This window comes from Podarcis pityusensis, assembly GCF_964106645.2.
Source record: "Podarcis pityusensis genome assembly, chromosome: Z".
Classification (NCBI taxonomy): Eukaryota; Metazoa; Chordata; class Lepidosauria; order Squamata; family Lacertidae; genus Podarcis; species Podarcis pityusensis.
Window position 1 is genome coordinate 1417218 of NC_138044.1, and position 22261 is coordinate 1439478.

At 51.2% G+C, this 22261-nt stretch overlaps 1 protein-coding gene across 1 annotated transcript in view; it reads right to left on the reverse strand.

Annotated features, from left to right (window-relative positions):
- Positions 1 to 1554: 1554 nt before the first annotated feature.
- The window catches only part of CRB2 (crumbs cell polarity complex component 2), a 63594-nt gene continuing 42887 nt past the window's right edge, over positions 1555 to 22261 (reverse strand). Inside the window, exons 7-13 of the mRNA XM_080990790.1 lie at positions 13424 to 14371; positions 12419 to 12981; positions 10216 to 10381; positions 8374 to 9241; positions 6764 to 6880; positions 4424 to 4550; positions 1555 to 2312 (exon numbers count right to left, since the gene is read on the reverse strand). Coding sequence (XP_080846916.1) covers positions 2085 to 2312; positions 4424 to 4550; positions 6764 to 6880; positions 8374 to 9241; positions 10216 to 10381; positions 12419 to 12981; positions 13424 to 14371 — 3017 coding nt within the window. The 3' untranslated portion in view covers positions 1555 to 2084. The remainder of the gene's footprint in view (positions 2313 to 4423; positions 4551 to 6763; positions 6881 to 8373; positions 9242 to 10215; positions 10382 to 12418; positions 12982 to 13423; positions 14372 to 22261) is intronic.

The window sequence follows — 22261 nt, forward strand, 5'->3', positions numbered from 1 at the left end:
TCACGCTCAGTTTGTCGCTGCTATTTTCTTTGTTTTGGCTGATTGTTGTACATACATCTGCTTTTATTGCTCTTTTTCTTTTTAAACTGTTCTCATTCTTAGCCAATAAACCCCAAGCAAGGAAACACAAGGACAAGAGTGTGACTAGGACAAATTGAAAATGAACAAAACCTGCAAGTTTCCCACCTTGGGAGATGAAAGGGGATTTTCAAAGCAAGGGCCTTGTGACACCAAGGAAAGAGAATGCTCTTGGTTGGGGGCTTTTACTTTGCGCGACAAAAACAGGATCTGTCTCTGGAAGGAGGGGGAACAGGGAGGCCCCATGTTCACTTCCAGTTATTCTAATACTGTCTTGGGTAGCTTGTTCACAAGGCACTATAGGCCACTGCATTGCGGTTCGTCCTTGGCAATCAGCTGCGGTTCACTGGAGTATTAGTTCTGGCAATGCCTCAGCAAGTAGAGAGGGATACCCTGTGTTCTAGCAAAGGGAAGGCTCTGCTTATCACTGGATTCTGGAGATGTGTGTGGTATTAGTCTGAACAAGCACAGAAGTGCTTACTCCCAGTCTTCATCCAACCCTGTTCTGTCTCCATGCCACTGCTTGACTAATGACCAATGCAAGGTTTATGCTGAGTTCCTAGCCCTGGATTTTGCTCAGCTTCTCCCTGTAAGTAGACAAACAGTGCAGGCATCAGGTGCTTCTGGTCAGGCAGACAGCAGGCCTTCGGCTAACCATTCACCGAATACATGTCGCCCCAGCACAGAAGGCCCAGTGGAGCAACGGGGAATCTGACTCTCTTGCCTGTTAATTATGCTGCAAGGAAGGACCAGATGAAGCCACACCTGAGAAGCGCCATGGGGAGTGAGTCGTTGCAGTCTTGAGTTCATGGGCACACAGCCGCCACCTCCTTGGCATTCAGATCAGTCGCTCCAGTGGTGGCAGCTTGATGACGTTCCACATTTCCACTCGAGCCCCATCCTTCTCCTGCCGGCTGGGGCTGTAGGTTCCTTGGGTGGCCCTCCTCTTCTTCATGGCAACCATGGAGAGGCCGAAGAGGGTGATAAGCACTGCGCCCCCAGCTGCTCCCACGGTGCCTACCAGCGTGGAGCTGCTGACTTGGGCCCAAGCTGGTCGCTGTGGTGGAACAAGATGCAGTGGCATTTCAGACAAGGTGAAACCCTGCAATGGCTGGGCAGGTTCTGAACATCTCTTGGTAATCTACAGGTGAGCATCCCTGAGCCAGGAAGCCAACCAAGCAGCTCTACAGTTACCACTGTAACTGGTGGTAGCAGCATGGGAGCCAGAGGGCTATTAATGAGTCTCAATCTCAAGTGGGTGGGCAAGAAGGGAGAGAGAGAGAGAGGACCTGCCCCCCACATGTCCGTATGCAGGCTCTGTTGCTGCATTCCCACTGCACCTGAATCCTTAAGGGGCCACAATCCCTTCTCCATCCTACGGCCTCCCACACCATTTGGCAAGAAGAACTGAATAAGCACACACAAACGTTCACCATCTCCATCACTAGCACCACCAACAAATGGTACCTGTGGGAATGTCAAGAGAGTCCACCCCCAAAGGGGGCTGTTTTATAAAACGAGTTGGTTTGTGCAAATGTTCTCAGTGGCTTCTGAGAAGTCTCTCCACCCCTTGGAGCCATGTCTGACAGGGAGGCAGGATCGGAGGTGCTGATTCTGTTGAAGGTTGGCTGGTGTTGGTGCTGGTCTTGGGAAAGCTCCCCCCCCCCCCCCGGCATAATCGGGCAGAGGCAGCCTGCAGTTCTGCCTGTGAGAACAGCATTTTGCAAGGGAGGCCTTTGGGCAGACTCCTCCTTGCGGCGAGGGATGGACGGGGAAGGGGGCAAGGGTGATGCCTAACTGCTGCCTCTGGGAAAGAGCCACAGAGAGTGGGTTGGGGAGCCTCGGGCATTCCCAGGTGCACCTGCGGCCCAGCCACTCACGCGCTTGCAACTCCACTGCGCTTAAGGAGCTTGGTGAGGTGGGCAAGCGGGTGCACAGCCCGGGACAAGCCCAGCACCTCAGTGCCAGCCTTGCCAAGGCAGCCCTTTGCCTCGCTAGAGCAGGGCCTATATTAAGCGCTCCTCCGGCGGCACCTTGAGCACACTGTCCATCTCCAGGCGAGCTCCTGCCACCTCCTGCTGGCTTGGGCTGTAGGTCCCCTCAGACTGGCGCCTCTTCCGGGCCGTGAGGATCATAAGCACGAAGATAATAATGAGTAGCAGCAAGCAACCACAGGCTACTGGCACCGCTACTTCAATTAATGGGAATGGGAAGAGAGCACCTGGAGTCCCCCTCTGCAAGAGAAATTAATGGAAAAAGAATGAGCCTTCGGCGGGCAGTGGGGGAGTCGCTTGGCAGCTGTGTGGCACTTGAGAGGGAAAGGAAGGGGTGCATGCTGTCCCCCAGGTCAGTGTTAAAAGTAGGCCAAGGCTCAGGAACAAAACGTCAGTAGTCAGGGATATGGAGAAAGGGGCTGGATTTCTGGCTGCAGAAAGCAGGCACTAGAACGCCCTCCAGGAGGGAGGCATAGCCAGGATCCAATTGGCTGCAGTCCCTGCCAATTCAAAAATGCTAGCAGCTTGCAGCTCTGACCTATCACAAGTGTGGCTAGAAAGGACATGCAGCCCCAAACATCAACCATGCACAGACGCAGGTGTGGGGAGTATGGTAGCCTCTGCCCCCGAGAGGCAAGGGTGCTCCTTTGGGACAATTTGTCATATGGGAACACTTCCCTGTTCCTGTTACGAGCGTTGAGCAGGGTGGTTAGTAGGAAGCACCAATTGCCTGTGCAAGGTTTTCTCCAGATCAGCAGCAAGAAATCTAATCTCACAACATGCACACCTTATCAATGTCTGGTCCCCTTCCAGGGTGGCAGTCCGGCTAATGCATCCTCAGCCAGGGAACTTGCATGCAGACGCTGTCCACGGCAGCATAGGAAAAGCAGCCACCTACAGCTCAGAGCTTACTCACAGAACTGTTTCGGGGACACAAGATTAGCGTAAGCCTTACTAAAAACAGCAGTGTGTCAGCTCAGCAGCTAAGACGCTTGCTGGCCAAGCCACCGCTACCTTCCCAGAGAGAAACCGGGAGGGAGATTTGTAAGCAGGTAATTGGGTGGATTCTGAGCTCCTAAGCCTTGCAATTGGATATATCAGATGTGTTGTGCAATTGGAATAGGGTTTGGCTATATTAGAGGGCAGTTTAAGCAAGCAGCTTCTCCACCCTGGCGTGGGGCCAGCAGATTGCAGCTCAAAACCTTTTATCTGCTGCACTTAACAAGGTGGAGCATGTTCTGTGTCAGATTTCATGAGGCTCTGTCCCACCAGACAGCATCACAATGGGGCGAAGGGGCCAGGCTGCAGAGGGTGCACTGTTCAGAGCCAGACACACAGGTTAGTTGTGGTCTAGAAATGAAAGAGAAGAGGCAGCAGAGCAAGCATCATCATGCAGGAAGCCCACGGGAAGGGACCAGCGCCAAGACCCCTGGAGGCAGTGGGGCTGCTGCCTCAGACTCAGGCATGCAAAGGCTTCTAAACAAAGGGGTTGTTTAGAAGCATCAGCCGGAGGAGGCACAGCTGCAACAGCAACAGCAGAGAGCCTGTCTCCCCTGCAGACATGCAATGGCATTAAGGGCAGGTTCATGCAGTCAAGGTTAGTATGTTACCGGTCCCCAGTCACCCACATGCAACCACATTCCATGCAAGGAGGAGCATGCAGGGCAGGTGAAGAGAAGCCCACCCAACACAGACTTATTCCCCTGTCTGCTGAGCAAAGCATCAAGTACCTCTCTCCCACCACAAGCAAACAGCAGGCTCGGTTAGGGTATTCTTGGCCTTATTTTAAAATTCATATAGATTTCCTGGCCCTCAACACATACAGGCACAGACCCCTCTCCCTGGGGCACTTGGCAGACACTGTGCTTCTCTGTCCCTCTTCACCTCCTGGGGACCCTGTTCCCTCACACTTCATCACTGACCTATGCCCCCCCCAATAATACTTAAAACTTTATGAATTTCACAACCATCCAAAAATTATGCTAATAGGAGTTATTTGATTGCATTTTCATAGAACCATAGAGTTGGAGGGTCCTGAGGGTCATCTAGTCCAACCCCCTGCAAGGCAGGAATCTCGGCTAAATAATAGAAGACAGTTGACTATCGAACCTCTGCTTCAAACCTCCAAGGACAGAGAGAGAGCATTTTGGCCCGATGTTTAAAATAAGTTCTGAGTGCAAATGCTGAATTCTCCTTGTGCAAGAGTTGTGGGGAGGAGACCCAGCGCCCCCCACGCTGCCTCTGAATCCGACCAGGATTTTTAAACAGTTCCTTTCCCTCTTGGCCAAACTGCCTTAGCTTTAAGAGACAAAAGCCTGACCCACCACTATGCACAGGAAGCATTGGCTTACGTCAATGTCGCATCGCTCCCCAGTGTAGCTGGCACTGCACACACATCGATACCGGTTTACGGAATCCTGGCAGGTCCCCCCATTCTGGCAGGGATTGGGGTCACAGTCATTGATGTTGATCTGGCATCTGCAAAAGGAATTGGCAAGAGTCAGCCTCGGCCCAAAAGAAATGATGGCGTTGCAAGAGGCACCTGGAGGGGAGGGGAGGGGTTGGCTTGGGGCTCTGCCTCTTCAGTGGGTGAACTTAGCAAGCTGGAGAGGCTTTCCTCCCGGTGAGAGCTAACTGTACTGCAAGGGCCGGCCCTGTGGAAGACGCAGCTGCCTTGGTGGGCTTTGCACTCTCTTCTTGAAAGGCACCAAAAGCTGGAAAAGTCAGTTTCCCACTTCCTGCTTGCTTCCATCTGTGGGCTCCAGCCCTCCCACAGGCCCAGCTGGCTTACTGGTCAACTGCATCTTAGGGTGGTTTGCTCTTCTTGGTGCAATAAGGACAGGCCAACTGTGTGCTTTGTATGAGTCTCTCATGGCAATAGTCTCTACACACAACAAAGAGACCCAAATATATCCAAATAGTATCTATACTGCACTCATACAGATTTATAACCACATCCTTAGTCTTGTGGAGACTTTCAGGCAGCTTGCATTTTATATAGAAGCACAGTTTGGTACCCAAAAGCAAATTTTCTATAAAGGAAGAATGAGTAAGTGTGAATTGCACCTATTTCTCAATGATCTTTGGTGAACCAGAGCATTGATTGAAAGTGAGATCTGATAAAGATCTTTCCTCTAAGGCAGTGATTTTCAACCAGTGTGCCGTGGCACCCTGGGGTGCCTTGGAGGATGGTCAGGGGTGCCGTGGGCAGCACTGGCCTCTGTCCCTCTTTCCTTCCTTCCCTCCCTCCTCTGATGCCCTCCTCTATCTCTGCCTCCCAAAGGCTCGTGCGGCTGTTTGTTGCAGCAGCCTTGGCTACAAGCTCCCCAGGCGAGCTCTGGGGCTGGCCAGGGGGTGCTTCCCCAGCCCCTGTGGGGCAGTGTGAGGAGGCATCTCTCTTTGGGGCGGGGGGGGCAGCTCAGAGACCAGGGACAGCAGCTGCCCAGAGGACTCCCAGGGAGAGGGGAGAGGAGAGGAGGCTGAGGGAACACTCCACAAGGGAGGGTGTTCGAAAAAGGGTGAGGGGCTGCCAGCTCTGCAGGCAAGGGGGGATGTAACTGGGCTCCTGGGCCCCACAAAGAATGGAGTTGGTCCCCTAAGAAACCAGAGGCCTTTCTTCTGGGCATAGTCGGCCAAATGGTGTTAAAAAAGGATAGAACTTTCTTTATGTATGCAACAACAGCAGCAAGAATACTCATCGCAAAGTATTGGAAGACACAAGAACTTCCCACGCTGGAGGAATGGCAGATGAAACTTATGGACTATATGGAATTGGCGGAAATGACTGGTAGAATCCGTGACCAGGGAGAAGAGTCGACGGAGGAAGATTGGAAGAAATTCAAAGACTATCTTCAGAAACATTGCAAAATTAAAGAATGTTAGAGTGATGTTGGACTGAAAATAAGCGGTTTCCAGCTGTACAGGTTAAAGTTAATGATAGACTAAGATTAAAGATTAGGATTAAAGATGTTTAAAGAAATGGAAATTTGACATTAAGAGGGAAAATTTTAACGTTATATGATATTAAGACCAAAGATCAGGTTTAAAGAAGTTGAAGTTATATATTTCAATATCTTATTAAAGCTAAAGATTGGGATTAAAAAAGTGGAAAAGAAATTGCTGGACAAACAATTTGGATTGGAATACAAAAGAGGGAGGTATGAGGAAGTCCAGAAAATAAGTAACTAAAAAACGGAAATGGAAAAGAGATATTGTTTTTAATTGTTATGTTTTTTGTTCTTTTACTGTTGAATCTTGTTTTTTTTGTGTGTTTTTGTTATATGTATTGTGTATGTTTTTCTTTTCTTTCTTTGTTGTTCAAAACTTTAATAAAAATTATTTTTTAAAAAAAAAAAAGAATGGAGTTGGTCAAGGGAGCCGTGGACTCAGAAAGGTTGAACACCTCTGCTCTAAGGAATCAGAAGCTATAGCTTATTTGCAGGAACAAGAGAGACTCTTCACTGAAATGAGGTTGTTGGGAATTTCTGGTTTCCATTGCCATTTGATATTCTGTATGCAGTTGTAAACTCAGTATTATACTGATACTATTTGGATATATAGAGGATTGTTTTTAAAGGGTAATACAATGAGAATGCATTCTGTGGAAACAGCCAAGCTGCTCTTTTGAACAAACCAGTTGCTGGGCTCCTTGGGCCACTGGCCTGGCCTGCAATGGGGAACTCTGGTCCTACCTTCTGCCTGTGTAGCCTGGCTTGCAGGTACAGTTGGCTCCCCAGACGCCACTCATGCACTTGCCGCCATTCAGGCAGGTGAAGTTCTTCCCGCATTGCTCAGGTGGGAACGGCCACCTGGTTGGAAGAAGAAGAAGAAGAGGATTGTAAGAATCCTTATTATTTATACAGCATACATTTTCTAGGTTTGTTTAAAAGGGGAAGGGACTTTTAACAAAATAAAAACAAACACTGGCAGTGCCGGCAGATCTGCACTCGTAATAGATACAAGAAATAGATACCCTTTGGCCACGCCCACTTTGACCCTGGGGCTGCGCTTGGCTGCCCCTGCCCTGATGCCCAGGAAGGCTTGGGACGAGACTACCCAAGAGGCCGCCACGTCCCATCTGCATCTGACCCCGCAAGGTCCTTCCAGAGGCCAAATGCAGTGAGGCAGGCAAGCCTTCTCTTCCCAGGGAAGCTCACTTCCTGGCACCAGCTTCACAGCCCTTTCAGTGCCAGGCAGCGGCCTCTTGGTCCACCCAGGCTTCTTGAGAGACTTGGGCAATCCAGACCTCTGCTTTGCATTTCGGAGGTGCAGCAAGTCCTGTTTTATTGCAACTCAAAGGGCTTCAACTCAGTGATTGAGCACCTGCTTTGCGTGCTGAAGGTCTCGGGTTCAACCCCCACTGTCACCTCCAGGTAGGGGTGGGAGAGACTCTTGCCTGGAGCCCTAGAGAGACTCCACCAGTCAGGCTAAACTACAGGTGAAACTTGAAAAATCAGAATATCGCGGAAAAGTTCCTTTCTTTCAGTAATTCAACTTGAAAGGTGAAACTAGTATATGAGATAGACTCGTGACATGCCAAACGAGATATGTCAAGCCTTGATTTGTTACAGTTGTGATGATCATGGCCTACAGCTGATGAAAACACCAAATTGACCATCTCAGAAAATTAGAATATTCAAGGAAATCAGCAAAACAAGGATTGCAAATGGAGCAAGATTGGACCTCTGAGAAGTAGAAGCAGATCTCGCTTTGCATGTCACGAGTCGATCTCATATATGAGTTTCACCTTTTAAGTTGAATTACTGAAAGAAATGGAACTTTTCCACGATATAAGCCTGCTTCCTAAACATGCCAGGTCTCTCTCGTCTTTTAATGGTTTCTTGTTTTGATTTAAGGTTTTCTTTTACTTGTTTATCACGAGCTGCTTAGGGAACGTTTTGCTGTGGAGCAGCATGCAAAAGGCATCAGTAAAGAAACAGTGTATTGGTTATTAACTGTCGTACAGTAATCTCCCTTCTGTCTCAATTGCAGCAGCCACTACGGAAAAATTATCTTAATGCTCTAGATTGAAGTGTATGCCCTGTGGACATGAGCTTAATCTGCAGCATAGAAGATTTCCCAAAAGTCTGTTTTGATGCCATGTGGATGACTGCATGCAAAACTCAACATCTGCACATTTGCCCTGGAAGACAACAATTTGCTTGGTAATTGTGTTTAAATATAAATAAAAACACAGAAACAAACGAACAGCTTGCTTCAGGCTAATCTTCCCAGCACCATCCCTGGAAGATCTGCTCCCTCCAGCAGCATCCTTAGGGGGCAGGGGTCGGGGGACACCTACTCGCAGTGAGGGCCTGTGTACTGTGGGGGACACTTGCAGGAGTAGCTGTAGACCCCATCCACACAGGTCCCACCATTCTGGCACTGGTGCCTAATGCAGTCGTCCACGTTAATGTGGCAGCGCTTCCCAATGTAGCCCTTCTCGCAGTTGCACTGGAAGTCAGCCACTTCATCTATGCAGGTGCCGTGGAGGCAGGGGCTGGACTTGCAGTCGTCAATGTTGGCCTCGCACAGGGGCCCCTCCCACCCAGGACTGCAGGCGCAGCTGAAGGCGTTGAAGAGGTCCTGGCAGGTGCCCTGGTGGAGGCATGGGCTGGAGGCACAGACGTCTTGCCCCTGGCAGCCAAGAAGGGTTGCCCGGCTGTTTGTTTGCAGGAACTGTTCTGGCTGTGGGTACGCGGTGGGGGCAGCCAGTGGCAGGAGCACTCCACCCACATCTGCGTGCCCAAGGCAGCCGGTGAAGTTTTCAGCCAGGACAATGAGTGCGTTGCTCTTCAGGAAGTCCAGGTTCCCAGCATTGCCTTGGAGGGTTGTGTTGACGGACCCATCCAGACAAAGGTGCCATCTTGACGAGAGAGCCAAGGGATCTTCCATGGACAGCGTAAGCATGTGCCAGGCGCCATCCGAGACTGGCACCTGGCTGAGGAGGTTTGCCCCCTCGACGCCGTTCCCACTCCTGATCTCTACCAGCAGAGAGGAGTTCTGGATGGCCACCAGGAGGGAATCCACAGCCACCACGGCCCGCAGCAAGATGCTGTCTTGGTCCCTTGTTCTGAAGTCCAGGCGGAGGCTATGGAGGGCTCTGGTGATGGACGCGTTGGCTGTGAATTCAGCTGTGTCGCGCTCATGAAACGTGGCCGTGGCCAGACCTGCAAGGAGGAGAAGGTGAACATGGCAGTCAGAGGAGTCAGGTCTGGGGGGTGGGAGCCTCCAATGAAAATAACAAGGATCCCCACCTGAAGGTATCTTCCAAGGGAGAGCAGCACAGACTATCCCTGTGTACTGAGGAGCGTCACCGTCTATATCTCTCTTGGTGCCAATCCTAGCCACAACTTTCACGACACATGCATGAGGCCACTGAAGAAGGATACGTTGCCCCCTAAAGCAAACTTCCATGGCAAATTTGTGGTATGTTGAAGGCAGTGCGCCTCTAAACACCCGCTGCTAAGAATCACAAGTGAGAAGGGCTGTGTTGTGCCTATCTCCTGCTTGCGGACTTCCTGCTGGGGCAAGGGGTCCACCACTGAGAACAGGAAGCTGGACTAGAGGGGCCTTTGCTCTGATCCAGCAGGCTCTTATGTTCTCGCCCACAGTGAGCATTTTAAAGGATGAAGGGGCATGGGTGGAACAGGGATATTTACCTGCAATAGTCACTGTGAAGGGTCGGGTGGGGAGATTTTAGTCTACAGCTGATACGATCTGCAATTAGGGTTTTATTGTGATTTGCAGATTCGTTTTATGATTGGTTTTATCTCATGCAGTTTCAGATACACTTGTTCACTGCGTATATATTCTGTATTAAGTGGTTTATGTAGAATTCATTGAGGAGAAGACAACGGATGGTTACCAGCCACGATGGCTGGGCTCTACCTTTGCAGTTGGAGGCAATTATGCTTTTTAATTGTTGTTGGAAACTGCAGAAAAGGAGAGTGCTCTTGCACTCTTCCTGCTGTCCTACAGACCTCTGGTTGGCCACTGTGAAAATAGGATGCTGGACTAAATGGGCGTGGGGCATGATCCAGCATGCTACTCTTACGTTCTTATAAATTCTTTAAATGAATGATAGAAAAGAACTCTTGCGCTTCTTGCTTCAGGTTCTCTTTGGCCCTCGCATGATGCTTACAGACATAGCCGGAAGGGACATCCACGCAGGTTGTGGCTTGAGGACACAGCTCACTCATGCACCAGACTCTCTCGTGGCAGCGTTTGCCTGTGAAGTTGGCTGGGCAGCTGCAGCTGAAGTCATTCCATGTGACGGTGCACTGGCCGCCATTGAGGCATGGCCCAGACTGAAAGACAAGAAAGGAGCCTGGTCAGAGGAGGAGAAGGAACAGGGTCCACTGTTCCTTTTGCTTTGGAGAGACATGCATTGCTGGGGGTCTGAGGGGCAGGGGGAAGGCTAGCAGATCTGGATGAGGAATGCCTGGGAGCTGTAGTTGCCATTGGATGAAAACGGTGGGATGCATGGCTAGCAACTGAATTTCCAACCCTAGCTAGAAGGTGTCTAGCTCAGTGGTAGTGCTAGGAGGTCCCAGGTTCTCTCCCTGGCACCACCAGGTAGGGTCTGAGTGCCTCCTGTCTGTAACCCTGCAGAGCCCCTGGCAGTCAGCATAGATCATAGTGAGCTAAATGGAGAAATGGCAGTTTCTCATGCTTACGCTCAACTTTTCTGCTATTTTCACTTTCCCACCACTCATGTCTGCCTCTTTGTGCTTTTCTTTTCTGCTGCAAGCAAGACTCTGGTGGCAGCTTTGGTGGTGTGAGGGAGGGCACTGTGCTCAGGATACCGTCTCTAAGACTTTCTGCTCCCTCCCCATTTGTAACAACTGGAAAGCTGGGACTTGGCTTCTCGTTTGCACTGGGTACTTAAGGAGAGGTCTGAGGCCAAGTTATTATCGAGTGGGGAGGCAGGAATTGATCCAGTTAGGAAGAAGCTCTCTTTGTACTAATGAGCTGGATGCTTTTAAACTCCATAAAGATGGAGCATTGTCCCTCTGTAACTTACTACAGAGCAAGAGAAGTGGTGGCGGGGGGGGGGTGTCCCCTGCATCTGTGTGTCTCTGTGTAGGTGGTGCACTGGGTGCACTGGATCAAATTCCCCCCTGCCAAAAAAGCCTTCTTTCTAGACCTCTGTGTGTGCAAGAGGTGCCTTTAGCCCCAAGCCAATTCAAGACAGAAAGGTTTCAATGCATGCATGCAGTTGCCCTTGTGGCAGAAGATGCTCATCTGAGGGCAAAGCGAGGAAGTGAGAAGCTGGATGGGGACAAAGAGAGAGAGAGACCATGAGCACATGCTGAATAGAGGAGAGAGGCGAAGGACAGTCCATACTCCACCTTGCCAGGTCAATGCTGTTACTCCTGCCTGCCCAATGCCTGGTCCTTTGACAGCGTAAGGAGGAAGAACATAGGAAGGAAATGCTGGAAACATGTAAGCTTCTAGACCACCCTTCACCAGCCTGGTTTGCTGGGGTTTATGGGAATTGTAGTCCAAAACAGCTGGGGGAAACCAGGTTAGCAAAGGCTATTTAAGGTGATCCTATTAACCCCCTTGGCATTCACCTCCATGCCAAGCCAGTGCTAAGGCAAGAGCAACAGTGAAGTGGTGGTAACAGCCCTGGATGAGCGCCTGCGCAGGCCTTTCCTCTGGCAAACAGGGACTCACTGCCACCCTCTTGCTTAAGTGTGTCATGGAAAAAGAGGTGGGGGAGATGCTTTGCATGCAGAAGGTCCCAGTGAACTTCTCAGCATCTCCAGGTAGGGCTTGGCATGCCCACCTGTCTGAAACCCTAGAAAGAGACTGCAAGTCTGTGTCCACAACACTGAGCTAAATAGACTTAGTGAACAGCAGCTTCCTCTGCTGTTCTTGCAGGAAGACCACAGGCTCAGCCTCTAAAACAAATGTCATAACTGTCTGGCAAAAGTAAACCCCATTTCACATGCCTCCTATGGAATTTGTTCCATGGGTTGCTTGGATGGCCCTAATATAGTTGTCTTCTCAAGGTGTGACTCCCTGGCAGGATACCTCCAGTTGCCAGCTGCTGGAGGCGTATCCTGCTTGTGGGCTTCTGAGGGAATGCTGGTGGCCACTTGAGGAAACCATCACCGAGCTCATTAGGCCTGTGGCCTCCATCTGCCCTTCAGTTCACAGAGGTACAAGTTGGCCTCTGCCAACCTGCTGTCACCTCCAGATGTTTTGAACTACAACTCCATGCTGGGTGGGGCTGATGCAAATTGTAGTCCAAAACATCTGGAGGGCACCAGGCTTGCGAAGGCTGCACTATAGTGCCATTCTCGGCACAGTCAGACAACTTCTGGCATTCTCCTTACCTTGCAGGTGTCATCAGAGGTGCATCCGAAACCAACGTTGGTGGTTTGCCCCACAAGCCTGTCTTGTGGGCCACTGTGGTTAGCAGCCAGATGAGGGGCAAACTGCATCTGCCAGTCATTGAGTCGAACATCCTGAAGGCAGCCTTTGAAAGGCCCTCCCCAGGTGACAGCACTGTCTTGGTCCGGGAGTCCACCCACATGAACCACAAAGCCAGGAGGGAGAGGAGTCACCACCAGGGGTCCCAGTTCCTCCTCTCTGCCTAAAAGGCTGGTGTAAACAAGACCATTGTGGAAGGAAAGCACCACAAAGTGCCAGGTGCCATCCGCCAGCTGCCCAGTTGGCCCAATGGGAGCAGCAGGAGGTGCCTCCAGCTGGAGCTGCCCATCTTTCAGATACACTGTGAGGAAAACTTCACTTTGGTTGCTGATTTGGGTCACCAGAACACTGGGCCTCAGAGTTCGGATGAAAAACGAAAGGTTAAAGTTTGCCCCGAGACTGCTGCTAACTGCAAAGGAAGCAAAGCTTGAGGAGTTGTCTTGGCTGAAAGTTCCTGCAGGAGACTCTGAGGAAGAAAGAACAATGCATGGCAACTCTGAACTGAAGGGAGCATCAGAACAAAACCATTCTGAGACCACTAGGCTGGTCTCAACCCATTCATCAACCCTCTGGGACCTTTGGAAATGGCTGAGGTTCTGCAGAAGGACCACAGCAGAACCTAGGCACTGGCAATTGCAACCTTCAGGGCCATAATTTGCTGTGTGTGTAATTGCCTGCCCTTGAGCATTGGAGAAGAGCACCCAGCGGCACTTTGTTGTGGCTCTTTGTTGGGTCTACAGTGGGTGCCCAGGAGAATTGCCTCTATTGCCATAAGATCAAGCACATGAACCGTGAACTGCAACCTCTCCACCCCAGGCCTACATCACCTCCCCCAAACAGAGGATTGCTTCCAAGCCAACCCACCTCCCTCTCAGAGGGGCCGACAGGCACTCTCACTCATTACTCACCATAGGCGCATGTACGGCCTTCGTAAGGCCGAGCACAGTGACAGCGGAAGTCTGCCCAGAGGTCAATGCACTGGCCGCCATGTGAACAGGGCTGGGAGTGACACCACTCTGTCCTCTCGCAGCCCAGCTCAAACCCAGGGGCTTTCAGTCCGATCACCTCCTGTGGCAAGACAACCTTAGAATCAATCTGCAAGTCTTCCAAGCAACCAAGGAAACTCTTTGTTGGATTAGGCGTTAAGTCCTCTTCAACTCCTCCAATATATATGTGCAAAAAGGAGGGCAGGAATGAAATGGGGGCTCCCTCTCCAATGGGGTTGCTGTGCAAACAGACACCCCCAGTGCAGGCTTCATGCCAGAGTTTGAGCACGAGAGAATCAATCTGCAGCAGGACTTCTGCCTTGTGCCAATGGCCATCGGCCACCTTCGGTGCCTCCAAGGTGAAAGACAACGGAGTGTCCTGCATCAAAAGTGACACTCGCAGGAGGCCACCAGAGAGCTCCAGGAGAAGGTGCTCTCCTGGCTGGCCTCGGTAGAAGAGGATGGCATCAGGGAGGGTGGTCCGGAACCGGAGAGCCACACTGGCTTGGTGCCCCTCTGGCGCCTCCCTGGCACTCTCGTCGTCTGCAGTCATGTTGATGAAGAGGTAGACACTGGCTGTGAAGGAGAAGGTGGTTGGCGTGGAACAGGTGGAGCCATAGAAGCCAGGGTGGCAGCGGCACAGGTGGCCGTGGGACTCAGACTGGTAGGTGGGGATGCACAAGGCCTCGTTTTGGCAGCTGTGGTTCTGGCACCCAGTCAGCTCCACAGAGCAGTTCTTCCCACCCCAGGCAATGCCGTTTGGACCAAGGATGCAATGGCAGATGTAGTCAGCGATGCCATCTTCGCAGGCTCCTCCATTTAGGCAGGGGTGGTCTTCGCACTCGTCAATGTCAGTGGCACACTCTACACCTGGCGTACACCGGAAGGAAGGAAGGAAGGAAGGAAGGAAGGAAGGAAGGAAGGAAGGAAGGCGTAAGTTGAAGTGGGAATTGTTTGCTGAGAGACACCACTCCCAACCCTGACACACAAGCCCACCACTGCAGCAAAGGAGCTAAAGCATCTGGCTGGGTTCACTACAGCGGGGTGAACAGAGGCTACGAATCAGGCCTGGCAGAAGGGAAGTGGTGTCCTTCTTTGCTAGTGGGCTGATAATGAGAGCAAACCCTTGATTAAGAAGGCCTATTACCCCTCCAACCCCCTAACCCAGCTTCCTACTAATCCACCAAGACAGCTGCACAGATAAACAAAGCCTGGATTATTCCACTTAATGGCATTATTACGCCTGGCCTGCAGGTTTGGGAGGAACCAGAGCACGAGAGGAATGTGGAATTTGGTCCTGCCTTTGCCCTGCAGGCAGGCATGGAAGCACTGCAGGAAGAGGGAGTGTACAAGCTAACCTTCGTGGATGCAACTATAGCCACCTTTGCAAAGATGGGTGCCTGAGGATTTCATGCTCCCACCTAAGAATGGAGAGAAGGTAGTGCGGTTCAAAGCTGTTTTTATGTCAGTGTGAAGGGAGAGATTAATTTCCTCAATGCTGCTTGAGATTCAGGAACCAGCTATTACAGAAAGAGGGCCAGTGCATTTGTGTGTAAAGCCCTAAAGCTATGCAGGCCCCTAATGTCTGAGAGGCCACTTCATTCCTTGCAGACCCTCTCAGGTGTTAAGATCAGCAGAGAGAGCCCTCTTGGTAGTTCTGCTGCCCTGGGAAATTCAGAGGAAGTGGAGGCCTGGGACAGAGCCTTCTCTGTGGCAGCCTTTCAGCTGTGGAACTCCTTCCGCACAGAGGTGCACCTGGTACCTTCACTATACAGCTTCCTGTGAATGCTGAAATTGCATCTCTCTATCCTGGCTTTTTAGGACCCACCTTATTTTTGTGATTATAAGCTGCTTTAGGCTGTATGCTATATTGTGTTTTAATGTTATACCCCACCCTGGGGCCTTAGGGTGAAGGGCAGGTACTGGATTTTTCGCTCTATAAGACGCACCAGACCATAAGACAGACCTAGTTTTTGGAGGAGGGAAACAAGAAAAAAAATATTCTGAATCCCAGAAGCCAGAACAGCAAGAGGGATCTCTGCTTTCGCTGCACAGCAATCCCTCTTGCTGTTCTGGCTTCTGGGACAGCTGCGCATAAGACACACACACATTCCCCCTTACTTTTTAGGAGGGAGAAAGTGTGTCTTATAGAGCGAAAAATGCAGTAATTAACAACAACAACAACAACAACAACAGCAACAAGGCTATCTAATGGCCTTGGCAAGTCCCTGCACTAGCAAATAAATGTTTAGGCAGCTGCTATCTGGCTATCGGAAGCTGCACAGGCTCCTATTTTGCTGGTGGACCTGGGCATCAGGAACAGCTGTGCTTTGAAGTTATTATTTCATCGCACCTTTCCTCCAAGGAGCTCAAGGTGCTCTATGCAGTTATCCCCCCCCCCATTTAATCCTCACAACCAGATGCTGAAGTGCATTAGGTTAGTGAGGTACGTGAGTTAGTGACTGCCCAAGATCACCCAGGGAGCTTCATGACTGTGTGGGGATTCGAACCCTGAGTTCTTTAGCCCAGTCCCAAAACTCTACCCACACTGCCACCCTTGCTCTCTGCAACAGCAATGGTTTTGTTCTGGAGCAGGCTGGAGCAGGCCAGTGACCCATCTAGTCCAGCATCCTGTTCTCTCAGTGGTCAACCAGATGCCTGTGAGAAAACCGCAAGCAGCAATACTCAGTCTCCTGCGACTTCCAGCAACTGGGATTCAGAAGAATTGCTGCCTTTCAGCTGTGGACACAGAGAAGAGTCCTTGTGGCCAGGAGCCATCGCTAGCCCTCTCCTCTTCCGTGAATTTTTCTATTCCTCTTTGAAGCCATCTAGGTTCATGGCCATCACTGCCTCTTGTGCGAGAGTGTTCCGTGGTTTTAACTACATGCTATACTTATTTTTAGGGATGCGGGTGGCGCTGTGGGTTAAACCACAGAGCCTAGGGCTTGCCGATCAGAAGGTCGGCAGTTCGAATCCCTGCGACGGGGTGAGCTCCCGTTGCTCGGTCCCTGCTCCTGCCAACCTAGCAGTTCGAAAGCACGTCAAAGTGCAAGTAGATAAATAGGTACCGCTCCAGCGGGAAGGTAAATGGTGTTTCCGTGCGCTGCTCTGGTTCGCCAGAAGCGGCTTAGTCATGCTGGCCACATGACCAGGAAGCTGTACGCCGGCTCCCTCGGCCAATAAAGCGAGATGAGCGCCACAACCCCAGAGTCGGCCACGACTGGACCTAATGGTCAGGGGTCCCTTTACCTTTTTATAATTCTTTTTATCTGTCCTGCATCTTCCAACCTGCAAAACTCAGTGCAGTGCATTATACTTTGAAGCTCTGGCAATCAACTGATAAAAATTGCCAACAATAAGCTGATTGTCAGGGCTACAAAGCAGCTCCTACAGCTCACCGCAAGACCAGTAGGTCTTTGGTGCTTTCAGAAAGGCTTGCACAGTGTTTGATGCCCCAGCAATCAACTAGCTGCCAGGACTCCAAAATGCCATGCTTGTGCCTGCACAATGTTGATTTCAAACCACATGAGTGTAAATGGGACAGCTGACATCACTATGACCATCTGGTTGCTGACCAGTGGGCAGCCTGCAAGAGGTGGGGGAGGAAAGGATCTAGCTGGAGCCTTATACACTGGCCTGACTAAAGAAGGGGCATGACTGCGGACGATTTATGCATTTTCTTACCAGCCAGGGGCTTGGGGAAAAGGAGGGGCTTGGCCAAGGCATGTGTGTTGGGGCAGGGGCAAGAATTGCCCCCTCCCTCCACATGCTTGCCAGGACCAAGCTGCCTGCTGCTGGGTTTCCTCTGGAGCGCATAGGGCAACCTGCTAAATTAATCCTCCCGGTGAACTGGCAGCCCCCTGCTGGTGGCTAATTAAGTGTGGAGTCTTCATCCACTGGGATGTTGGGCTGTTTTGATTCCAGCTTTGTTTGTGGATCAGAGCAGGTCTCTGCTGGGTGCCTCTGCAGTGCCTGCAGGGCTACCCTGTGCAGCCCCACAAAGCAAACAGGTGCTTTGGGAGAGGAGCTCTTCTCTAACACTGTCTTCCTTCAGGGACAGTGCAGTCAGCAGTGGCCCAGCAGAGCTCATTCCCACTGGCTCACTGGTTCTGTGCCAGGACTGGGCTCATCTGCATTCACCCTTGGCCAACTCTCTTGGGGGGTAAGGATGGCAGCACATGGTTCGGGTGGGTGTATCCAAAAGTGTATGTAGTCACAACACACTCTTGAATACATGCATGCTCTTTTGCATGCATGCACACACATACACACATGCGCACATCAGCCAAGGAAGCCCCCTCCCCTTACAAAATTAATCTTCCGGTGACTGGGGAGGGGGGAATTTGCACCCTCATCAGTGCTCTGTGCTGTGCTGGGCAGAAGGGTCTGAGCTTCTCTGCCTACTCCTTGCCTCTTTAATCTTTTATTTTCCTGCCAACACAAGTGGGGTGGGGTGGGGTGCTCAGATGGGGTGGCTCAGGCCCCTGCACTAGGGTTGCCTCCATGGGGCAGACTGCTTCTCTGCCTTCTCAGCATTCATGCTCCTTGTGCAGCGGCCACAATCTCTCCCCCGTCTCCACTTCACTTTCTTGCCAGTACTGAGTGTGCATTCCTGCGTACGAAGGGCCACTCTCCATTTAGGTGACACACAGAAGCAGCAGGACTTGCACATACAGTCATAAAGGTAAAGGTAAAGGGACCGCTGACCATTAGGTCCAGTCGTGGCCAACTCTGGGGTTGCGGCGCTCATCTCTCTTTATTGGCCAAGGGAGCCGGTGTGCAGCTTCCAGGTCATGTGGCCAGCATGACTAAGCCGCTTCTGGAGAACCAGAGCAGCACACGGAAACGCCGTTTACCTTCCCGCTGGAGTGGTACCTATTTATCTACTTGCACTTTGACGTGCTTTCGAACTGCTAGGTTGGCAGGAGCAGGGACCGAGCAACAGGAGCTCACCCCGTTGTGGGGATTCGAACCACCAACCTTCTGATCGGCAAGCCCTAGGTTCTGTGGTTTAACCCACAGGGCCACCCGCGTCCCATACATACAGTCATACCTTGGGATAAATACGCTTAGGTTGAGCGCTTTCGAGTTGCGCTCCGCAGCGACCTGGAAGTAACGGAGTGTGTTACTTCCGGGTTTCACCACTCGTGCATGCGCAGGTGGTCAAAATGACATCACGCGCATGCGCGGAAGCAGCAGAACGTGACCCATGCACACACAGACGCACTGTCACGTCTTGCGTCCCGTTCGCATCCTGAGGTACCACTGTGATGCCACACTCTTCATGGCCAATCCCATTTTGCAGGTGGCTCTTCTGGTAAGAACAGGCTTTGTGAGGGGTAGCCAGGCACGATGGTGCAGCTCCTCTTCCTCTTAATGAGTCTGTGCAGGAAGACTTGCCAGTAGATTATGTTCTACGTTGTCAAAGGAATTAGCATTCTCAGACATGAGTGGGACAGCTGGGCAGGGCTCAGCCTCTAAAACAGTCTCCCCCTAAGCTGGTGCCTCCCAGATGTTTGAACTGCACCTCAAACCAGTCCTGGAGGGAGGGCATCGGTTGGGGGGGGGGGGCTGGCCTAAATTGTGTTGTGCACCACCCAATCTCCGATGGGTGAGAGGTTCCAGGGGTTCCAGGCACATACCCGGGGTCTAGCTTCCTTGGAATGAGGGATGGTGGAGACTGTGGTGTCTTTGTGATATATGGTTTATTTATGTATCCATACAATCTGAGCCTACTCTGGAAGGCTCACAGCCTTAACACCCCAGAAGACCTCGCTTCTCCCAGTCAAGGGTTCTAGCTGAAATCAAGCATGGCTTCTGGCTGCTTCTAGCCCAGGGCTCAGCTCAAACACTCTCAGGATTTTGTCTTCTCATTAGCAGCCATCTGAGGAAGGGGGCCCACCCTTTGCACACCCCCCCCCAAGCTACTTCCTTTGTTATACTAATGATGGTGCTTAGATGGCAACTATGTCCATTATTTCACAAAGGAACTTGCCAGCCCGAGTGGCTGCGGAAACTCAGCCAAATGGGCGGGGTATAATTAATAAAATTGTTGTTGTTGTTGTTGTTGTTGTTGTTGTTAGACTTTAACCTGGGTCAGCAAACGTTTTCAGCAGGGGGCTGTTCCAGTGTCCCTCAGACCTTGTGGGGGGCTAGACTATATTGGGGGGGGGAATGAATTCCTATGTCCCACAAATAACCCAGAGATGCATTTTAAATAAAAGCACACATTCTACTCATGTGAAAGCACCAGGCAGGCCCCACAAATAACCCAGAAATGCATTTTAAATGAAAGCACACATTCTACTCATGTAAAAACACACAGATTGCCAGACTGTCCAAGGGCCGGATTGAGAAGGTGATTGGGCCGGATCCGGCCCCTGGGCCTCAGGCTGCCCACCCATGCTTTAACTCTTGCTGGATCCAAGACCCCACAAATTGGAAGGGACTCAGGCACCTTGCAGACCCATTCCCCCAAACTCACAGCTCTTTCCCTTTCTCTCTCTCTCTCAGAATAATGCAGTCTTTGGAACAAGGGGGGTTGTGTAATCTCCCTGACGTGACCCACAACCGTCCTCCACAGAGTACCACTCACAACTGTACACATACATTAAGCCAGCGAAGAGAAATATTGCTGTCTGAGTCCTGGTAAAATGCCTGGTCCCTCAAGAGAAGGCGACTCTGCTGGCTTCATTTCTTAGATACTTCAGTTTTGGGGGTAGAGGAGGTCTTTGTGGACCTGCCTGTATGTACATATTCATTTGAAGCAAAGCCTCAAGAAGGCAACCCCTTTCCCCTTCTCCGGAAATGAGAAGGTTTTGCTTTAGGCCTTTCAGAGGTAGGCTGGTACAGGCCAGGAAATAACCTACACTCACGTGGGAGGGAGTGAGTTTTGGGAAGCCTGTTGCAGAGAGGGAGGCAAATATCCTCTTTGGGGGGGGGGTCACTTTAAAAGCAGAGGGGGTAAAACTTTGGTGTGCAACCACAGGACTTCAGGCCTCTTCCAAAAGCTGGGAGGAGAAGAGTTTTCCATTCAAAAATAAAATAAAATGAGCACATTCTTACCATCACAACCTTTCTGCCTGTGGCAGCCCCCCTAAATCCTAAAGGCAGCCACCTCACCCCCTCCAGAATGATTTATTTTTTGCAGGTATATTCTGCAAGGTGTCCTTCACACAATAATAGTACACACGTGGTGGGTTCATACTGGACGACCCACATGTATTCTCACACTTTTGTTAGTTGTTCTGCAATGTTCCCCCCGATGTTTTTGCATTATTGGCATTCAGAGTGTTACTCTTCCACAACTGCAGGACTGAAAAAGTCCAAACTGGGATATAAAAACTCACAGACTTTCAGCAGGAAGCAGCCTGTCTGCCCCAAAACCTTTAACACCCCATACCATCGTTAATGCTCAGTTAAGAAGGAAGGCTGGAAGGGCCTTCACGTAACCCATAATCTCTCCTTCTTCCTTTGCCAGAAAAGGAGGAGAACCCCTAAACTGTAGCAAAAAGTTGAAGAGCTCTTGGGAAAGCTGGCCACCCTCACTGCCTTGAGAAGGGCACTGCTAGAAGGCTACGGCTCTTGCAGTTGTCACAAAAGGGCTTGCCGACACAGTCGTGCCTTAAGTAATGAATGACATGCTCTCTCATTCCCTTGTGCTGGAAGCCTCCTTGCCAGGTATATTTGAGCCACCTCTGTGCACCCTGCCAGGGTGGTGGTGGGAACAGCATGGGGGAAATCACCTTCTTTGGGCCAGGGGCTACTTCTAAATGGTGGGAGGGCAGCACAGCCCACCAGCCCCGTGGCGAAAGATCAGAATGAGGGGAGCTCTATTCTAGCAACATCCAGAGGTTCCCCAGCTTTGTGCCAGGCTGCTCGTCTACAACTGCCGGGTTGGAATCCTCTACTCGGTTGCGGCCTGATCCATGACGGGTCTCAGCCGTAGTGCAAACACCATACAGATATATGGCAAAGAATAAAAAATACCATTCTCAAATGTACATTCCAAAAAGGTGGACTACTACCCGTGCCTGTACCATGGACTGCATACAGAGTGTCAGGGGTCTGGATTAATGAGCATTTAGCTAAAAATTCGCTGGCCCTGCATTCCTCAACGTCCCACGCTAGGGGAGTGAGACTCTGGGTGGGCAGAGCCTGCCTGTCACACAGCCCCTCACCCCCAGCTCAGCCTAATTAAAGAATCCTACGTCTCTTAGCAGGGGATTAAGCACCAACCTCACCCTGGACATTTGCATGGGTAAGGGAACCCCCACCCAACCCCACCAACTCCCAACAAACCCATGACAGGAGGAAACAATCTCTGGGTTCTGGAAGGAGAGAAACTCTTGCTGCTTTGCGTGGTGGAGGCTGGACTACATTCCAGAGTCCTTACCTACTGGAGAGAGAGAATAGGGCTTCCCCCCACTGCACTCCACCCTGACCCCTGCCCGTCCCAGGGCATCTGAGCGTGAAGCAAGCGCATGAACCTGAAACAACAACACTACGCTCCAGGCACAGCCAAGTGCGCACACACCCACACACACCAGAGCTAAACTTTCCCAAAGCCAGACCAGCTAGCTGAACAGCTAACCCGCATCTTCCCTCTAGAAGGGAGTCGTACGACCATCCCCGCTGCCTTCCATCCCTGGCTGGAGTCTGCACACCCTCCCTCACACAGGCAGGATAAAGAGGCGCCTCTGTCTGTTACCTGCCAGGAAGAGACAAATTCCACCCAGGAAGACGCCAAGCCACAGGGCA